The sequence below is a fragment of the Symphodus melops genome, assembly GCF_947650265.1.
Source record: "Symphodus melops genome assembly, chromosome: 14".
Lineage (NCBI taxonomy): Eukaryota > Metazoa > Chordata > Actinopteri > Labriformes > Labridae > Symphodus > Symphodus melops.
This window is the reverse complement of record NC_136704.1, coordinates 19,404,696-19,424,117: the sequence shown is the minus strand read 5'-3', so window position 1 is coordinate 19,424,117 and position 19,422 is coordinate 19,404,696. Positions and strand designations below refer to the sequence as shown.

The window sequence follows — 19,422 nt, the reverse complement described above, 5'->3', positions numbered from 1 at the left end:
AAATAAAATAATCTCATTTGGGTTTGTTTTTTCTTCCTTGGTATTTGGGTACAATAACTGCTGAAACACGTTATTTGCGGTGGTCTCTTCCTGTTATTTTGGGAGCTGTGATTTGGAATCTGATGGGCCAGTATCAGCAGATTATACCGGGCCCATCAATGTTTTTCCACGGTTCCAATGTTGTGTTTTGTTTTGATTTTTAAATTATTAGGACAAAAATGAAAAGCGGTATAAAGTGTAAAGTTAAATTAGTCTTTTGTTTATAGGCTTTTGTTTGGCTATACTTTTTGGCCCACTTTGCAGTCGATGAACATGGTGAATACTACAAAGAGTATCAAATATGGAATTCTTCATGTTGGACTTTCTGTAATGTCAAGTTTGCTGACTGGTTGCGGTATCCTTTTGGTGTTTGTATGGGTGCTGTTGGTAGCTTTACTTTGAGGACATTTGTTTTGTTGAAGTTTTCCCTTTGAACTTGTATGTGATGTAATTTATTTATGTCATTAAGACTAAATCAGTTTTGCTCACACACTTGCCTTTTTACTGATCACAACAGGCTGGCGGATAGAGGTGCAATAAACTGAAGTAAGTGTGTGCTGTTTGGTTATGGTGAAGCGTCTAACTCTAACTTTGAAAATACTATGTGAGGGCCACATTGTGATTGGTCGATCGGGACTGTGTTTTCTCCAACAAGTTGTTGGACTTGTTGACAGAAAGGACAGGATGATTCGAGCCGAACACATTCTCTGTAATCTGTGTAACCTTTTCAGTTCTAAACATCCTTCAGGATTCTCTAACAGCAAACATCCTGTCCCTCAATCGCCGCTCTTTATTACCTTGAATAATAGAGGGTAAACACATCAATAGCATGCTACTGTACTGTGTTCAGTACAGGGTCAGAGAGATGCTTACCAACATCTGAATGGAGGAATATGATTCATCAACAGTCAAAAGTATATTACAGTCTGACATTGGACGATAAAGCAACATGTTCTCTGTACGTGTGTACAATCAGACTTCGATTAATCTCTTGGGTCGAGGTTGAATCGATATCTGCGGTGCTTTATGGTATTGATGAAGGTTTGACAGAGGTTGACGATATAAAAAAAAAAAAGTTCCACATTTTGAGTCATCAGCAGCAAGACCTACAAGTTCACAAGTTGATCCTCCAAACAGCTGACTTCTTGCAGTTGTGCTTGGGATGAAACTTTTATACGTCATAAAACGAAGTATATAAGACACCTTAAAGAAAAAGAAAAAAAAACTTTTAAAAACAGTACACAATGCAGAGATGCGCTGTCTCAAGAGCAAGTGCAGCCGCAACCAACACACACAAAGACATTTGTCCCAATTCATTGCCACCGCTTGGCTGTGCAGAACGTGCCGAGGTATGAAGTGGCATGGACCCATCTGTCAGAGGCATCACTTTTTAACTGCTTTTTCCCCTCAATTTAAAGACTGTGAGTGACCAGCGGATGGCAGTAGCATAAATCACAGAAAATTGGTTGCTGGTTGTTGATCGGTACTTCACAATCATCAGGCGGGTGTGGCTCAGTGGGTAGAGTCGCTGTCTCCTTAACGCTAAACCCCCGAATTACTGCTGCGTCAGGGGGCGTAAATATGTGTGTGAATGGGATTAGTTACTTGATGGGAAATATACAGTACATAGCAACCAGCCATCAGTGTGTGAATAGGTAGGCGTGACATGCGGTGTAAAAGTGCTTTGAGTAGTCAGAAGACTAGAAAAGAGCTATACAAGCTCAAGTCCATTTACCATCAACTTCACTGTAGGCTGAGAGCTCAATGACCGCACTGGTCGTTAGCTGCATTACAAACAGCGAACATCTGCACAAAAACTGCCCAATGTGAACCGTGCTGAGAGCAATGGACATTGTCTCCCAGATGGACAGTTTAGACCTCTCTCCCCCTCTTAAAGACCCTGAAATTTAAATGACAGTTCAAATATTTGCTCAGAAGCACAAGCAAATATTTTAATGGTTTTCAGACCAGCCACGATCAAAACAGATGCTTACCTCAATAGCATGGCGAAGTAAACATCACCATGAATACATAAAAAAAAAAAAAAAAAAAAAAAAAAAAAAGCCTTGTGCTCAGTACACAGAGTCACGGCAGCGTTCGTTAGAGCACACAAACAAAAGCATGCAATACCAGCAGCGGGGCCGAATACTTGTACAGTTTAATTATTGAGATGCTCTGTGATGCCTCTCGTTCTGTCAGCATGGGTCAGAAGGGAGGAATGGGGATGAAGCAACAGGGGGTGGGTGGGATTATACGAACCTGGGAGCATGCGGCGACCATGAGCACGTCTCTCCAGCTCCCCCCCCCCCCAAAAGTTTTAAATGTTAAATGTTTAACAGGGAGGCTCTCAGAAGAGGAGCTTCAAAGGGTCGTGGCTCCACTGGATCCAGGCGGGGGGAAGTGCACAGTGCAGGGCTCCTGCGCTCAGGCTGGCTTTTTTTTCTCAGTTGCCTCATGCCAGGATCACATTGCCATTCTGTACTGCAATATCAGGTGTGATGCTGCACTGAGTCAGAGAAGCTACGAGAACATCGTTTGATTCCGAGTATAGTGATTACACATTTACGACACGTGGCCTTCTTGCGATTTTTTTTTGATTCTCCAGATATGCTTTCATTAAAACATTACAGAGAATGAGCTGGAAACAAGCGCCGATTCTGTACAGACCCACCCAGCCCTCTGGTTTCCCAGATGAACCGCTTTCATCTCTTCTAAAGGAAAGTATGAAAAAAAAAAAAAAGGGAAATCAATTCTGGTCCCTTTAATGGGAGTACAGCTCATTAGCCTTCACAGCTAGAACTAAATCCCTGTTCTGATCTACTGTTTTCATTTTCCCAAACTAGGAATAACCACCCAAGTCTGTTTCCTCTCTAGAAATCATTCTTGAAAAACCCCCATGCAATCACGATGGAGCAAGGGATCATGGGAGAAGTCTTTCACTTTGAAGCAACAACTATAACCATTTGAAATCCATTCCATGTTACTCAGGCAAGTATCAAGATAAGTAACAAGAGCTGGCAAATCTGGAGGTTGGTCAGGTAGTCGATCTTTTCCAGGAATTTTCATCTCCTCCCCTCTGGTCCGAGGTAACAAGGCTGCCCAGGGCCAAGAGCAGCAGATACAAACTCTCATATGTTCCTCGTGCAATTAGTGCATTTTTATCTTTAATCCTTGACTGCACTTTATTCATTTTGTTTCCATTCAATTTTTTTTTCTTGTATTCCTTCAGGTTATGTTGCACTGTCCTTTGTTATTGCGTCTGTTGTGTCTGTTTGTCCACTGCTGTAAATCACATTTTCCCTTCCAGGGACAAAAAGGTCTGAACTTAACTGAACTGGAGAGGTGCCAGTTCACTTCCCCAGCATGTGCCCTTGAGCAAGGCATTCGCGTTTTCATAAGTGATCCACCTTATCCCACAATGATACAATTCTAGCCTATAAAAATATAGATTTTCATATGTTGTACATTCAATAATCCTTTTTACACTATGATTTTTCTGGACCCTGGTTCTATTCTATATTTTATATGTTTTACATTCAAATAATTCCTTTTTTTGACATTATATTCTATTTTGTTGTACGTGTAATACTAAAATTAGTGTTTATTGTCATTGCATGACACGGAACAGTCTTTACATTTCACTGCACATCTGTTTGAGTATGAGACAAATACAAATTGTCAATTTTGTTGGTGAGTTTTCTCTTGGATTCATGCAGTAAGAGAACTCGCTGCATGGTTTGACGAGTACAAATATGATGTGAATTAGAGGCTTTGGATGTGACAGCCACCAGATCACATCCCATTTGATATTTATGGGAGGTTTTGGACCTACAGAACCTGTTAAGAGCGCTGAACACGGCGCCATCATCTAAAACACCAAATGGTGGAAAATCCTTGAAAGCAAATGGTGTTCCATCCATCAAGCAAAAACCAGTAACTTGGTAGAAGCATCGCCAAGGAACTGGAAACACAATGTGGCCTAATACCAAAAGATTTATTTTGGTTTATCCTTTAATTTGTCACCTGTCTGAAGTCGGTACTGCTTTAATTCCCCACAAGAGAGGACTGTAGGGCCCTTCATCATGGCAGCTCCATGCTACTTCCTTTCAGCCTGAGCTTTATCAGGTGCCAGCTGCCACTTCACAGAGGACGTCAGCTCTGATTTACAGGAGCTGTAAAAGGACTTATGAAAGTGATGAGAACATCAAAACACAGATAGAAACGTGTCAAACCATCTGTAAAACATTAGCCCGTGATCCAAATGATCAGTACGTTCAAAGCACTCATTAGCTCTCTCTCCATTACGATGCACCTTTTGTGTGGTTTTTACCAACACTGGAATGCTAACACAAGTAGCGATTCAGGTATTTGTGGCCAAAGGGACTTTTTTTTTGGGTCCACGTTTTAAGCCTCGGGCCCCTCATCAAAGGATGTCCTAACACTGATTCTGTGGTTTGTCTTTACTTAAAAAAAAACGATAATTTATACCAAACACACATTACAAACCGCTGCAGGTGAATGAATTCATAGGTCGCACGCCTGGTATCGAAGAACACATTTCATTTATAATGCATAATCAGAGAGCAGTTCCAGATTCCCCGACTTGAAAAATGGATGGACCGCCTCTGGAAATCACTCAACTCATTAAATGCGATCGTCCCATCAGTGTGGAGGCGAAATGGGAGGTGATGGCAGATGGGAAAAAACCAGGGTTGTTTGGAACAAGCACCATTGCACTGGTGAAGCCGCTCCGTCCCAAACCCATTTTTGGACAGAGAGCGTGCGTGCGCTGTGGGACGTTAGCCGCCGATGTGGGCAGGAGATGAGGAAAAGTGTTGTAAGCCCAGCAATGATGGCTCCCTACTTGGGTCATTTTTCCAGTCCCAGTCGTGTTGAACTGCTGACAACCCTGACTTTTGTCCAAACGCGCACGCATAAACAGACACACATGGAGCAATGTGGTCGCGTTAACGCCTCAGTGGACAGAACGGGGATGCTGACAGACAAGCCACTCACACTGCAGAGGCCTGTGTGTGAGCTGCTATGATCAAACTGATTGTTTTGTTTTGGTTTGTGTGGAGAGAAAGAAATGAAGGGATGGACACATCCATTAACTTCTCCCTGAGAGACGCGCGTGTCAAGCTACAAACGGGCGATGAAAAGGGGGGGGGGGGGCCTCAGCCTGTCAGGTGATGGGCGGGCCTTCGCAGCAGGTCAACGTTTCCCCTTTTTTAGAGCGCTCATAAGGACAGGTCGTCATTATGCAAATGACAAAAAAAAAAAAAAAAGGCCAATCATGGATCGATGTGTGCAAATCCCAACCGCACGGAAACACTCGGAGCGAGGCGCTGACGTGCGCGCCGACCAAACACACACAGAGCCTTGAGCCAATCTTTATGCATCCTTTTTTCCTCTTCAACGATGAATAGGCTACAACACATTGATTTCTAATGTATCAGGTTATGACAGCTCTTCAATATTGCTGGAGGCAGCCGTGGGGCTCGCTCTCTGAGAGCGCGCAAGCTTGAGGCTGCAGACCTGACAGAGGGGAGAGAGGGGGGAGAGAGAGAGAGAGAGAGAGAGAGAGAGAGAGAGAGAGAGCGAGAGAGAGAGAGAGGGGAGGCATTACAGAGGAGGCTGTTGTTGTCCTGACGACTTGTCACCGCGCCTCACAGCAGACCGGCGCTGCTCGCTGCAGAGATGTGACTCAGGCCGGTGTGTGGGTTACCTCAGATGACTCCTGAGCCCTCTGAGTCTACCTGAACTCTCCCTGCAGAGGTGGAATGGGCACAATAATGAGGCAAACGCTGCCTTCCAGGATCTCTGTTGCACAAGAAACCCCCTCCACAAAAATATGTTGACTTTCTTATCGGGCTATCTAACCGGCCTCCTAATAGAGCCGCAGGGATTTACCTACCTTTATCTGTCTCGGTCGTTATCAAGCATGCCAGCCGATAACTTTCAGGAAATGGACTTGCAAAGGGAGCTGGGGGATTTGAACATGATCCAATTTAAACTGATCTGGAATAATAACTTTAATGGCCGTAGACTTCAATCTTCTTCTGCTGCTCAGAGCGAGGACTTTGGTCTTTCAAGTCACCACATTTGATGTCAGATCAAAATTTCACCCCTGGAGATCATTATTTAAACTTTCCCGTCTAAAATGTGATCAAGTAAAAACAAAATCGCTACCGCACAGTTTATTAATCCAACATCCTATTCAGTGTGAACGGATTTGAATGTACCATTTTTAAATAATCATTTTTGGATTTGGCCTTTTTTTAACCAGGTAATGAACCTGTTGAGATCGAGATCTGTTTCACGAGGGCGACCTGGCCAACAGGGCAGCTGGAGCACACATCATAATAAACATGACATGATTAAAAAACAGGTCGCAGACAGTACGAGGAGGGCATCAACTATTACACTCTGTAAATTGCTTCGCAGATAAAGTGCAGAATTGGGATCACAGAATACGATTCAAAGACACAGGCACTGTCCAGCTGTCTCAGGTAAGTTTTTTTTTTTTTTTGTCTTTTTAAGATCGAGCCAAACACTTCAAGCGAAATGAGATCTATCAGTTGTTCCATGCAGACAGGGCCCGCAAAACTAAACGCTCTTTTCCCCAAATTGAGTCCGGACATGAGGAACAGACAGTTTCAAAAAAACATCACAGGAAAATGAGGCATAATGGTTTCTTGTTCTTTGGAGTTATGAACATGAATAAGAAGGAACGAAAAACCAAGAAGAGCTTTATAACTAAGAGTCAGCCAGTATACCTGTGTACTTTTTAAGATAGCCAATCAGATTTTGTATACAGGCCACAGTTAGACGTGGGGGGAAAAATATCAAGATTTTTACCTTCTGATTTTTTAAATAGATTTGTATCTCCCAAAAATTGGAGCTAATCAGTCACTCCCTGCTAAGCGCTAATGCTAGCTCTTTAACTCAGTACAAAGCCAAATGAAGCAGCAAGAAACACGGAGGTATGGACTAAAAAATTCGAGATTGGCTTCGATACGAAAATAGAATCTGAATTGAATCGTCACCCCAAGAATCGAAATCGTATCGTGAGACACCCAAAGATTTCCAGCCCTAGCCACAGTGATGAGTAAGGCTTCAACATCTACACAGATGGAGTCATTTATGAAATCTGCTCCAATCAAAGTTTTTGGTAAATGGGTCAAAATGGTGAAGACAATGACTTTTTTTTATTTTATTATTAAAAAAAGACATTTTAAAAGCCAGTAATCAAATACTATGCTCTGTTGACAAACATATCTTTTACATTGAGGTTGCGCAGATTATAAGAATATGAAGGATTTCAAAATACTTCAGCAAAAACACAACTGTTGGCACATTTGTAAAATAATTGTGTTGGTTGGTAAATGCAGCATCACTCTGTAAATAAGTAGATGTCATGACTGTGTCTGACCTGAAGGAGGCAGCGCTCCTTGAAGACGTAGCCAATGAGGTCGTCCAGGTGCATCAGACACTGGTGGTAGCGGATGTGGTGCGTGAGGACCGGCAGCATCATGGCGTGCTGTGGAGGACAGAGAGAATTGGTGAAAAGGGCGAAACGATAAGGCGACACGAAGAGAAAATATTGAAGGTGGAAAAAATTGGGGGAAAAAGATAGAAAATAAGAATCGTGCCTTATGTGGAAGAAAAGAGATTGGTGTGTGTGTGTGTGTTTTTTTTTTTTTTAGACAGTGTGATGAAGAGATTGCGGGAGAGAAAAGGAGAGGGGTTGATAGAACGAAGAGGGAGGGAGAAATCAATCAGCCAGTCATTATTTATTAAGTGGTGCTCTGCAACAGAGAGATGAAATAATCAAAAACCCAATCGCTGGCTCTGTGAGGGGGGAATGACAGCGAGGAGGGGGATTCACATCTGGACCGGACAGTCCAATCGAAGACCATTTCGACGTGTTGACACACTTCCATTCGGACAAACACTGAGAGTCCCCCATTCTGAACCGTCGCGCGCTAAAAATAAAAAAAAAAGTTGGAGGGCAACAAAGTGAGCGAATAGAAGAGGAGGGAGGACTCGGTGGATGACTTGTGAGTGCGCATATCAGAGAGGGAGTGTGACACCGACTGTGAGGGTGCGAGAGAAAAACAGTCGCCCCGGTCAGCAAACGAGTCCGTCAGTGAGAGAGCCAATCTGCAGAATCATTAGTGGAGGCTTATCAAGTCGGCCGGTCGAGAGAGAGAGAGAGAGAGAGAGAGAGAGAGAGGCTGAGAAACTGGTGTACACACATTAACCCCGTGCCACCACATGAGAGAGGAGGGAGCCATGCGTGTTTTAATTAGTGGGGAGGGGTGAGCACGAGGCCCGGCGGCTACAAGCGATGCTGCCACGTAGCCCTGGGGCCATCATGGGGGCCGCGGTGACACAATCCCCAGGCCTTGTTAAGCAGCCAATTAACAAAGCCGGGCCCTGGTCGTGTCTACAGCGTCTGACCTGCTCTGATGAGTGCCGGAGTGACTGAGTGTGTGTGTGTGTGTGTGTGTAGAAAAGGCATGGTGGGGGCTTGTTGGAGTTGATACTCTGGTAATTAAAAGGTGGGAAATTTCTAATTTGCTGTCACGGTTGACGTTCGGGCAGTTTGGAGACCGTCCAAGTGGACCAGCGTCCGGAATTTTCTTTTCCACTCCTGGTTGAAATATTGCAAGCATGAATTTTAAACCGTGCTTACACTACCTATAAAAGTCACTCTCAAACTTTATATCCGCTGTCTGGAGTCTCTTTAAACGAATATTTCACACAGTTAACTACCGACCAACACTGAGGACATTTGTGTCACCGACAGGAAGTGGTGCCACAAATCTCTGCACCATCGCTGGGTGATTAACAAGACACAGACACTTTCAAGAAATGCACTCTATAAGTTCATCTGAGGAAAGGCATTAAAGTGTCAACATTTCAGACACTGTGCTGTGTTATATTAGCTCATTTGTTAGCCTTTCTATGACGTTGATGTAATTTGGTATCCAAACTGGCGGCACACACGCGAAGAAAAAAAATCTGTAGTTGCATCCGTGTCGAAAATGTACATTTTTACCCAACTTAACGGAAGCATGCATGATTACGATTTTGAGATGAACATTTTTTTTAAAGTCCCGCCCCACAGGTCTCCAGACTACTCAGTTGGTAGAGTCGGCCATCTTTCAGCCAATCAACATCGGCTGTCCCAGAGCAAGGCACTTAAACCCTGAATGACTCCCGCTGCTTCGTCGGCAGCCTATGAATGTGTATGGATAGAATTCGCTGCTTCTCATGGTCACTTTACACAGCTGTTCAAACTTAAACCCATTCACCTTTTAGATCCCCTAACCTCAGGAAAGGTTTGCAGAAGAAAGGAAAAGGAAACGCCACCAACTTCAAACCCAAATATCAGGAAAGATTTTGAAGAACTGAATTCTTGTGTTTTACGCGCTTACTTATTATTTTCATACACTTAATGAAAGAGCATGAAGGCATCTGTGCACTCAGGTTTGTGGACGGCATTTATGCAACCAAAGCTCTCTCTAGGTTATGACATATGTAGGAGTGCCAATCTATACAGCACACGGTGATAAATACAGTAGATAAAGAGCATCCTACGCTTGGTAGAAGAGAAAACAAGCTGCCTTTTCCTTGACCTATTTTGGACCGACTGATAGCCTTCGCAGGGACCGACTGATAGCCTTCGCAGGAATTTAATCAGAGATGGCAGGAAGATAAAGTAAGAACACTTAATCAAAACAGAAATATGTGGATTAATTTAAAAAAAATAAACACTGATGGGTTAAGAAATTCAGTTCCTGCCTCCAATGTGTAACCTGGTCCTTGACAGAGCCTTTCAAGTGAAACAACCTTGGTGTAGCTGAGCAATGTCAGTAATGAGGGTGTTGGTTTTGTTCTGAATAGAGCGGCAGTATTTTTTTTCTTTTCTTATGGTGGGGGGGGGGGGGGGAAATCAAGAATCTATGGGTCAGTTTTGCTGTTATCACTTGCCGTGTCACACTTTGTGCAGAGTGTACCGCCGCGGTTCCAACTGAAATTATTCATGAACCAATTAGTCGTAGCAGTACAGCTTGAAGCAAATATAATTGGGCGGCAATTATGGATCGGATCCTTCTTTTTGCTAGACCTTGCTGTAAGAGAGGTCTGGTCTGTGAGGCAAGAAACTTTTCTGTCATTCCTTTTCCCAAATGTGAGCATCAGCTGCAGTGTGCAAACGGGGGAGAGAAGGTGATGTGTCCGCAAGAAAAAAAGACGTGCAATGCTGATGGCATTTTCTTTTTCTTTTTTTTTTTTCTTGAGTAACACGCCAAAAAATAAAAGAATTGACAATAAATAATGGAATATGAAAATCAAGCATGCTACTCCATTTCCATTGCGCTGAAAAATCCAAGAACAGATCTGCACGCTTTGGTGTGCAGAGCATGGCACTAACACATCCAAGGTTAGGATTCAAGTCTCATTAGGGCTGCACGTGCTAAAATGTGCAGTACGCATTCATAGAACTGTAAACCCTTTTAATGTCCCATTCAGGCAAATGAAGACACTTAGCTGCAGCATTTAGCTGCTGAAAAGTGCATCGTGGGAGATAGCAGAACATGTGTTCTTACTGTATAGAAATAAAACGACTTAATGAAGGGTACGGCTGCTGAAGCTCTGCGGGAGTCCACTTCCCCGACACTGATTTTGACACTCGAACTGAGAAGTGACGCAATGTGTGGAAAGATGAGAAGCCAACTTTCTAGATGTGTGACGTTTGCTTTGAGCGCTGATCCGTGTCCATCTAAGTGGAAAGTAAAGACGTGCGCATGTATGTGAGAATTTAACAGAAAAGTAGCCGTTGTTAGAAATTGGGGAACTTTTTCCTGGAAGTTGAGTCGTCATTCTACAAATGTTTTGATCAGATTTTAGGCAAACTAATGGATGTGTAGGAGATTGCTTTAACTGGCAGCCAGGAAACCACGGCACCTGTAATGTCTGCAACGTTACACCTGCAGGGCGATATGCCTGATCAAAGGAAGGCCCCTGTAGGTTCTTGTTTTGGACGCAGCAAAAGCTTGTTAGTGTTATTTTTGTTATTCTAAATGTCTTGGAAATGATCTGTGATAGACGGACCACTTCTCCTACAGAAGGCTAAGAAGCCTTTAACCAAAGCCTTAAATCATCTTCAACCAGAGTTGATTTAGTCGTAACAATGCTTTAACAGAAGACAGTAGAGTCCATTGAAACAACAGTTATGAAGAAAACATGAGTGTCTGCTCTGCTGCTGCCTCGTCTGGTTACTTTGTTTGTGTTATCATGAGAATTTAAAGGTCACATATTATCCTCCATGTCAATGAGTTTACATGTCTGTGAAGTTTCTTGTTATAAATCCACTCTGATCCTGTATTTGATCATGGTTTATAAACCCTTCTATTTCAGCCCTGCTAAAAACAGGCTGTTTCTGTGTCTGTAGCTTTAAATGCAAATGAGCTGTGTCTGACCACGCCCCTCTCAGGAAGGGCTTTGGTGGCTCGGGTTTATTCCCTCTATGCCCTTTTGTTTGTGGTGATAAAGCAAAACAAACATATACAGTAGCTGTGGGAGTGTCACCCATCTGGGGGAGGGGTCACAGCCCTTTGTGATGTCACTAAGGGAAAATCTCAGAATGGCATTTAGACTTTTATTTTAGATTTTCTGAAAGTGGAGCAGGTAAAAGACGGAGAGGATGGTCTGATCTCTGCATAACTGGGGGGATTTAAGACAGAACAGGGTCACATTGGTTTTAACAATGGTAGTTTTTTTGCATAATATGTGACCTTTAAGGTTTTAAAAAGTTAGTTTTGATCCAACAGAATATTTATGCAACACAAACGAAAAACAAAAAATATGTGTAGCTCCTTGAAAGGTTTGCCAAAGTCTTTTAAAAGTCTCTTCTAGGGAGAGAATGTAATAAGATAACATGCCGGCCTGGATTATCCTCAGGCAGCTTTAAAATGAATTTTAATATTTGATTGATAACTGTTCATAGTCTGATTGCTGTTTGGACCCTTAAGACGTAGACCCTTGATTTGGTCTGATTCAGTTCTATAAGTGGAGCCAAAGGACAGAGTGGCGTTTACAGGCAAGCAGGTGTATGAACTCTCGGCCCATAAAAACACTTTCTTTAACATCAGCTTATCATTTACCAAAACACATGCTAAACGCTGACGTTTTCAGCCACTTGTGTAAAGATTTGCCCTTCTCGTCGTTTTCCATTCTAAGTTCATTAAAAACAAAAAGTGACAAATAATGACACTATACTTAATTTTCTTTCTTAAACATGAAACCACTTTTCTCATAAAAGAGATGTATTACTTAATAACAAAGGATCATAAACCACTTTGAGGCTCTAACTGGAATAACTGCAGTCTCTCTTTAGTCTGTTCCATTGTTTTATGCTCTTTATTTTGAACCAAATACAGACATGGACAGTTTACGTTTCAGATTGATTTTGAGGTTTGTTGTGCCTTTAGAGAGAGAGAGAGAGAGAGAGAGAGAGAGAGAGAGAGAGAGAGAGAGAGAGAGAGAGAGAGAGAGAGAGAGAGAGAGAGAGAGAGAGAGAGAGAGAGAGAGAGAGAGAGAGAGAGAGAGAGAGAGAGAGAGAGAGAGAGAGAGAGAGAGAGAGAGAGAGAGAGAGAGGGTAATAACATTCAGAAAAGGAGCCTCAGGTGGGATTTGAACCTGGGACGCCGGGATGTGGCATCAACCACTAGGCTTTCATTTGACTGAATTTGTGACCTCTATTGATTTAACTTCTTTTTTTTTTTTAAGTTATTTTAATCTATTTATGAACTTTTTCCCTTATAAAAACTGTAATTATTTCCTTGAATTGGTCCTTTAATTTTTCATCACCGTGTAATGCCCTTTTCTCACTTATGTTCTGATCACTTTTTAAACTTTTTCTCTCTGTGAATTCTTCTTTGCATCTTTCCAATCGCTTTCGACTTACTGTTCCTTCCTCTTTGAAGGCACTCGCTTCCTCTGACATCTTTGGTCCCTTTTGGTTCAATTTATGCTGTTGTGTTCGCGTGATGTTTGGGGTATTTATGTTGGTTGGATTCTCTCTTTGGTCTTTGTTGCTGTTGGGTCTTGACGTTGTTGGGGAACTCTTTCGTCCGGGGAAAATTGAATTTTTTTTTGGCTTGTGTGTAGACGCACCTTAAACCCCTTTTTAGTGCTCTTTATAAATAAAGTTATTACTATTGAGTAAATGTTATTCAAACGTCAAACAGTGGGTGCCTTTGTGAGACTGAGCTCAGGATCTGTGTATGAACATGTGATTGTAATGCTTGGCTTCACGTGTTCAGATTCATTCTTATGTACTGCAGTATACGTGTGTATGAGCCGGTGTGTGTGTGTGTGTGTGTGTTCGTGCGTACAGTTGTTGGCTTTGTTACCTGACAGACGTCGGAGCGGATGCCGGTCTTCCAGAAGCCCTGACTGCTCAGCTCCACTGTCACCTCGCGGCGCATGGTGTTCTTCTGACGGATCTTCTGAAGAGCTTCCTGCAAAACAACCAGCCAGTCAATTATTGATCCGCCGGTGCGCAGCCATCAGGGACGGCTCCCATCCTCTAGAAAAAAAAAAAAAAAAACCTCCCCCGTACCTCCCCTTCCTCTTCCTCTTCCTCCTCTTCCTCTATCTCCCATCTCCCTTCTTTCACTGCTGCTCCCCCCCCAAACACGTAGTCTGGCACATGCAATAAAATGAAACCTCCACGGTGTGACGCGCGTACAGCACAGCAGTGGACAGGAGCATCAGGGGAAGTGACAGCTCGGCTGGTGCCGGCTAATTGAAGCCCTGCTATGGGTGTACTTGGCTGTGGGCAGTGGTGCTGCTGGTTTGTGGGTGGAGGATGATACTGAGGCTTCAGTCCCAGAAAGCAGGAGCTGAGACACCTGCCTGCCCCATTAGGACCACCACGCAAGAGCCTGGAGGTTTCTCCATCAGCAGCAGCAGGAATCATTATAGACACACACACACACACACACACACACACACACACACACACACACACACACACACACACACACACACACACACACACACACACACACACACACACACACACAGCATCATGTCAGCTCCAGCACATAACTGGAGATTCAGTCAGAAGAGAGAGGTGGGGTGTGTGTGTGTGTGTGGGGGGGGGGGGGGTTTGAGACAAGACAGTCCTACAAATAACAACCAAGATGGGAGATGTATTGACAGACTGCACCGCCTAAAATGTGAGCGCCGCACCGAAATGTGTTTCATTCAACTGAGACGCTATCGACTGCGTCTGAGCTCGCCGTGATCTGCCTAAAATGGAACGCCAGGAATTTTTGACTCGCAGAGGAAATAAGAACAACAAAGGCATGAATAAATAATGCCATCCTACTTTGAACTGCGCATCAAAGTGAACAGGCTCGCCCACGCGCACGCACAACCGCGCGCACACACTCACGGTCTCACAAACACACAGCTAATGTTTGCATGGACAGCCAGCCACTGTATATGGAAAGCAGTAATCACAGCAAAGTGCGAATGATATGTAAATACGTTATTTATGCCGCACTATCTCTACAGGGTCAAGGAGTAGACACAAGTACGAAAAGTAAATAATTAAAAAGGATGGGGAGTGCAGAGGGAGACTAACTTTGTGCCGGTCAAACAGACAAGTCACGAAAACATTTGACTTTTATCATCACGTCCTCCGTCTGAGAGGAGTGCTTGTGTTGTTTTTGGATCAGGCGGAGGTCAAACACCAAAAAGACGGCGTCTGAAACTGTCTGTGTGCGGAATGCCAGAGCACATCTGTGGCATGTTCGTTCCCTCCCTCCCTCCCTCCCCGTTTTTTTTTTTTGCGGTTTAAATTAGGTGAATTCAGCTCACCCTCGTATCATTGTCTGCAGAGTGTGAGAGATGCAGAGCTACAAGATGAAAGCAGCTGCGTGTTTTGGTTTGTGCTTCTCTGGATTGGATGCTTGCTGATATATATATTTTTTTCTTTTCAAACTCATTCGTGTAAAAATAATATCCAAAGGTCCTTGGATAACTGATAATACTGATGACGAGCCAGTTTTATTGAGTCCTTAGTTCTAGACTGTGTTCAAAATGGATCTTAAAAGTAATTACAGATTGTCATAAATGTTAGTGTTGATATTTCTTCTATCCAGAGCAAAATTATTATTTTTTTTAAGCAACTTTGACAACTTTGGAAGGATAAACTTGGGTTTTTTTTGTCCGAGCTGACCTCATGGATGTTGCATGCTCTCAATATAAGATGTTCTGGACATTGGGGGGAATTTGAGGTAAAATTAGGTATGCATAGGGTTAAAACAGAGACAGCACCAAATTAATGAAAAGTCTTCCGATCAGGGCTCATTGATGTTGCAGTCGGACGATGATCCTCGTGAACACTCTGCAGTCAGGTCGGAAATATGCTGAGAAACAGGATGTTAAGTTCTTGTGTGGCCCGGCTGAAGCGCAGACTAGAAAGCAATGGGAAGAAATCTGCGGAAGGAGTTTAAGATAGCTTTTAAAAAAGAAAAAAAAAAAGAAAAAAGATGCTCCTCACACAGCTCGACTGAGCTCGGCCAAATCTGCGAGGAAGCATCAGAGCAAATCCCCAAATCCACATATGCCGAGCTGATAGAGACGACGCAGAGCTGAATTCACTGCCAAAGCAGCGACTCGGGGGCTGAATACTTATTCAAATTAGAGATATGACATAATAAAGTAGCACACTTCTGTATAATTGCTTCATTATTATTTTGAATATCTTTTAACAAATGAGGCAGCAATTTTTTTTCCTGAAAACTGAATTCTTATTCTGTGTTTGACTTTTGTAGAGAAAAAAAAACGGATTATTAGGAAGAGGAAAAATGAAAAGCACAGCATATTAGAAATGTAATAACTTATTATTGGTGCATACATAAGTGAACAGAGATTTATATCAGTTGCATAATTGATATCAGTATTAAGAATGAAATGTGTTATAGAGTCATTAGCAGATTTCATTATGACTGGTTAACCGTGATTTATACAGGAGTACAGGTGGCTGTGGCTCAGCGGAAGAGTCGGTCGTCTGTCAACTAGAAAGTCAGGGGTTCGATTCCCACATCCTGGGGCCACGTATCCCATGTTTAGGGCAACACCTTTAACCACACGTTGCTCAACTTCATAAGATGTTGAGGATTCTTTAACATGAATGGATTGTTCCTGATCTTTATGTTTTATTTAAAAATCTCATTAGAAGGAAGAATGAAACAAAGATTCTTCCACTGCCTGAGAAGTTTTTTTGTTGTTGTTGTTGCGTGGTTGTAGAACATAATCTTTTACTGAAAAAAAAAACACAAAAAAAAACAAACAGGTGCAACATGTGTCACATCTTTAAAAACAAGACATTTTAAAAGAAATGCAACAATTAATCCCAGAACTAGAAAGTCTGGCCTTTTTCTGAAGATGACATCCGCCTGTTTGTTTGAAGGCAAAGTCAAGCTTTTGGATGGAGGGAATCACCCAAAAAATCCATCTGGGCAGCACACACAGTGACCCCCCCTGCATGTTGCTCTGTGCCACGCCATCCCCGCCCACACATGCAGTCCTTCACGGTCCGAAACGTGCGAAGACTCAAAACGCCCGGGTGAGGAGGCAGCTTTCAGCCGTGCATGGTGCTCCGCCATTTTTTTGGTCTCCCTGGAGCTGACGTAGACTCGAAAAAACTGAGCACAGAGGTAACTAAAGATTCCTTGAGGAAGAGCGCAGTGTTGCTGTGAACACCTCTGACAGGGTGAATCTTAATGGTAGTAGTTACCTCTCAGAGCTGCGAGGCGCTTAAGTCTTCCACTGAAAGACCATTTACACAGAAAGCTCTCGAGTGCATTCCCTCGGGCATTAAATGAGCAGTGATGCCACGCTGCCACTGCAGAGGAGAGACACTGACATAGCTAATGCTGGTGGAGGAGCCTGATGGACCACGGTGTGTGAGTGTGCATGTGTTTGGCTTCACTAATTGCTCCGGTGCAGGCTGACAGTAGGATTGTCAGGGCCTGTTAGCGGGACAGCTTCACCGAGCTACCTGGGAAACAAGCTAATTGAGCTCTGAGTTCTTGCTCATTATTGGTTCAGAGTGTATCAAACACACGGAAAGGAAGAGGATCTGTGGCACACTCAAAAGCTTGAGGAAGTGCAGAAGCTGTATCTACTTTAGAAAACTTCACGGTAAGTCCCGACAGGAGATGTATGGTGGGATAAAGCTACTGGAGGCCACACACACACGCACGCACGCACGCACACACCGGTACCCTTTGATTCCCTTCGGCTACACGGTCATTACTTCACCGGACCCAAACCTTTCCAGTCTCCGGTCCCAGGGGGTTGTTTGACCTTCACGCAAAAAAACTCAGGAGAGCTGTTACGGACGTTTTATTCTGAGCTGTAAATTCATCTAAATCATGCAGCGCTAAATGCGGCTCTAGCGAAAAAGGGATTTTGAGGCCGATGGCGTTTTTAGAGTTAAACATTCACAGATTATCCACATCTCACAAGGTGACTTCTTTTTTTTTTTGTGAACTGTGAATTGATATAGCATTGAAATGACCATGCAAAGGGGCTCGGAAAAAGATTCTCTCTGAAAGAAATTAACTTACTTTTTCATTTATATACATAGTCAGCGAGAGTTTCACAATTCTGCTGCCCTGACTTTGTGATGCCACCATGTCTAATCAGAATTACACCGTCTTATTGCGTTCTGAGGCTGATTTAGACATCGCTTTAAAATGTTTTCAAAAAGTTGACTTAAAGACGCTTTCTATTGTTGATGCAACAAAATAAAATCAAAGTATAATGGAAAGAGAGAGAGCAGGAGATGAGCTTATTAAACCTTTGAGTGCCTGAAGAGTTCGAAAATAAAATGAGTTTTGGCTGTCTGCAGCCAAGGTACGGCAACAGTCCAAGCATAATTCCCGGATATTTGAAACTGGGTGTTAGCTCTAAAACTACTTTTTTTTTTTTTTAAAACAATGGCGTCCTGATTTGAAAAATGTGGAATCAACTTTTAAGCAAAATCTTTCACCATGTGTTTAAAGCTGCTGTGAAGAACTTTTCACTAATGTTGATTTTGGCGCCCCCCTGTGGACAAAGCTGTACCTCTTATCTCTTTACTGATTTTACCATGTCCATGTGACAGTATTGGTTTTTTTGGGGGGTTTTTTAACACATCAAATCTCATCTGCCTTCTCTTTAACAGTCAAGTGTATCGCTCACTTTAAAGCTTTACCGTGCAAAAAAACCCCAAAACATTGTGTTCGTCTGACACCCGCCCAACCCCGGCAGAAGTTTTGACGTTAAAAACAACTTTAAAGAAACATTCAGACTTTAGGTTCATGATCATGTTTGCTTGAGTTGTACAAAAAGAGGCATCAGAATTAATTTCAGTGTGTTTCATAACCGGCTTAAAACCCCTCAAAGGAGCTTTAAATAGAATTTCTAAAATAAAAAAAACACATCTAGTCTTATAAACATGGAGCTTATGTGCAAATGAATATTTTCTCAGTAGGCCTCTGAATTCAATCTTAAAATACGACTCTGTTGTGGCAAATCATTAAAGGTGTGAAAGCCAGGCTGTGTTTTCTTAACAATAACAACAAAACCAAAGAAGAGATAATGCTGCCTTTGTAAATATTGGCTCCCTTTTGTTAAGTGAAAAAGCATCCCTGTCCCTCTTTCAGGCAAGTGGGTTCCAGATAAGCAGCATCTGAATCACTTCGCACAGCATGAATCACAGGTAGAAGGTAATAGTTTTGTTCTGGGAAATTCTTGCATTTCTGAAAAGTGTGCGAGTGCTCGGCGCATCCTATTCCAACTTAGCACCAATGGAGCTTTACAAAAATATTTAGATTGAAAGGCACATGGCACTGAATCCACATCACAAATACAAGCCACCTGGCATTGTTGAAACGAGTGTGACAATAATAAAAAAAAAAATTTGAAAAGTGTTTTGTTTTTTTTCCCGTCCAACCCACCTCTCTCTGCGTCAGCTTCTGCTTGTCAATCTGCTTGACCTTGGGACTGTTGGCCAGCAGGTGGCGTAGTTTGACGTAGCTCTTCCACAGCTTCTGGTACCTGCAGACGGTAAATAAGGAGGTTAGACGAAGGCTGACAGGAGTCAATCTCTAACCCCCTCCTCCCCCACATTCACTCACTCCCCTGCTGTGCAACATCACATGAATATTTCATCTGCGGCCTGCCTGATATTAAACATTATTTAACAGTTGCCCGCGGCCTCCGCTGCTCGTAGTGTGAGGGCTCGGTGTTGCAGACGTCCGCTGTTTGAACCCACAGACCTTTTTCACGCATGTACTGACTGAC

The 19,422-nt window shown here is 43.0% G+C and overlaps 1 protein-coding gene across 5 annotated transcripts in view; it reads right to left on the bottom strand.

Annotated features, from left to right (window-relative positions):
- The window catches only part of drosha (drosha ribonuclease III), a 115,080-nt gene that overhangs the window by 69,666 nt on the left and 25,992 nt on the right, over positions 1–19,422 (bottom strand). For all 5 annotated transcript variants that reach the window (XM_079361103.1, XM_079361102.1, XM_079361101.1 and 2 more), the window contains 3 exons: positions 19,077–19,176; positions 13,467–13,574; positions 7,475–7,582 (listed from right to left, as the gene is read on the bottom strand). In XM_079361103.1, the coding sequence (XP_079217229.1) occupies positions 7,475–7,582; positions 13,467–13,574; positions 19,077–19,176 (316 nt within the window). The remainder of the gene's footprint in view (positions 1–7,474; positions 7,583–13,466; positions 13,575–19,076; positions 19,177–19,422) is intronic.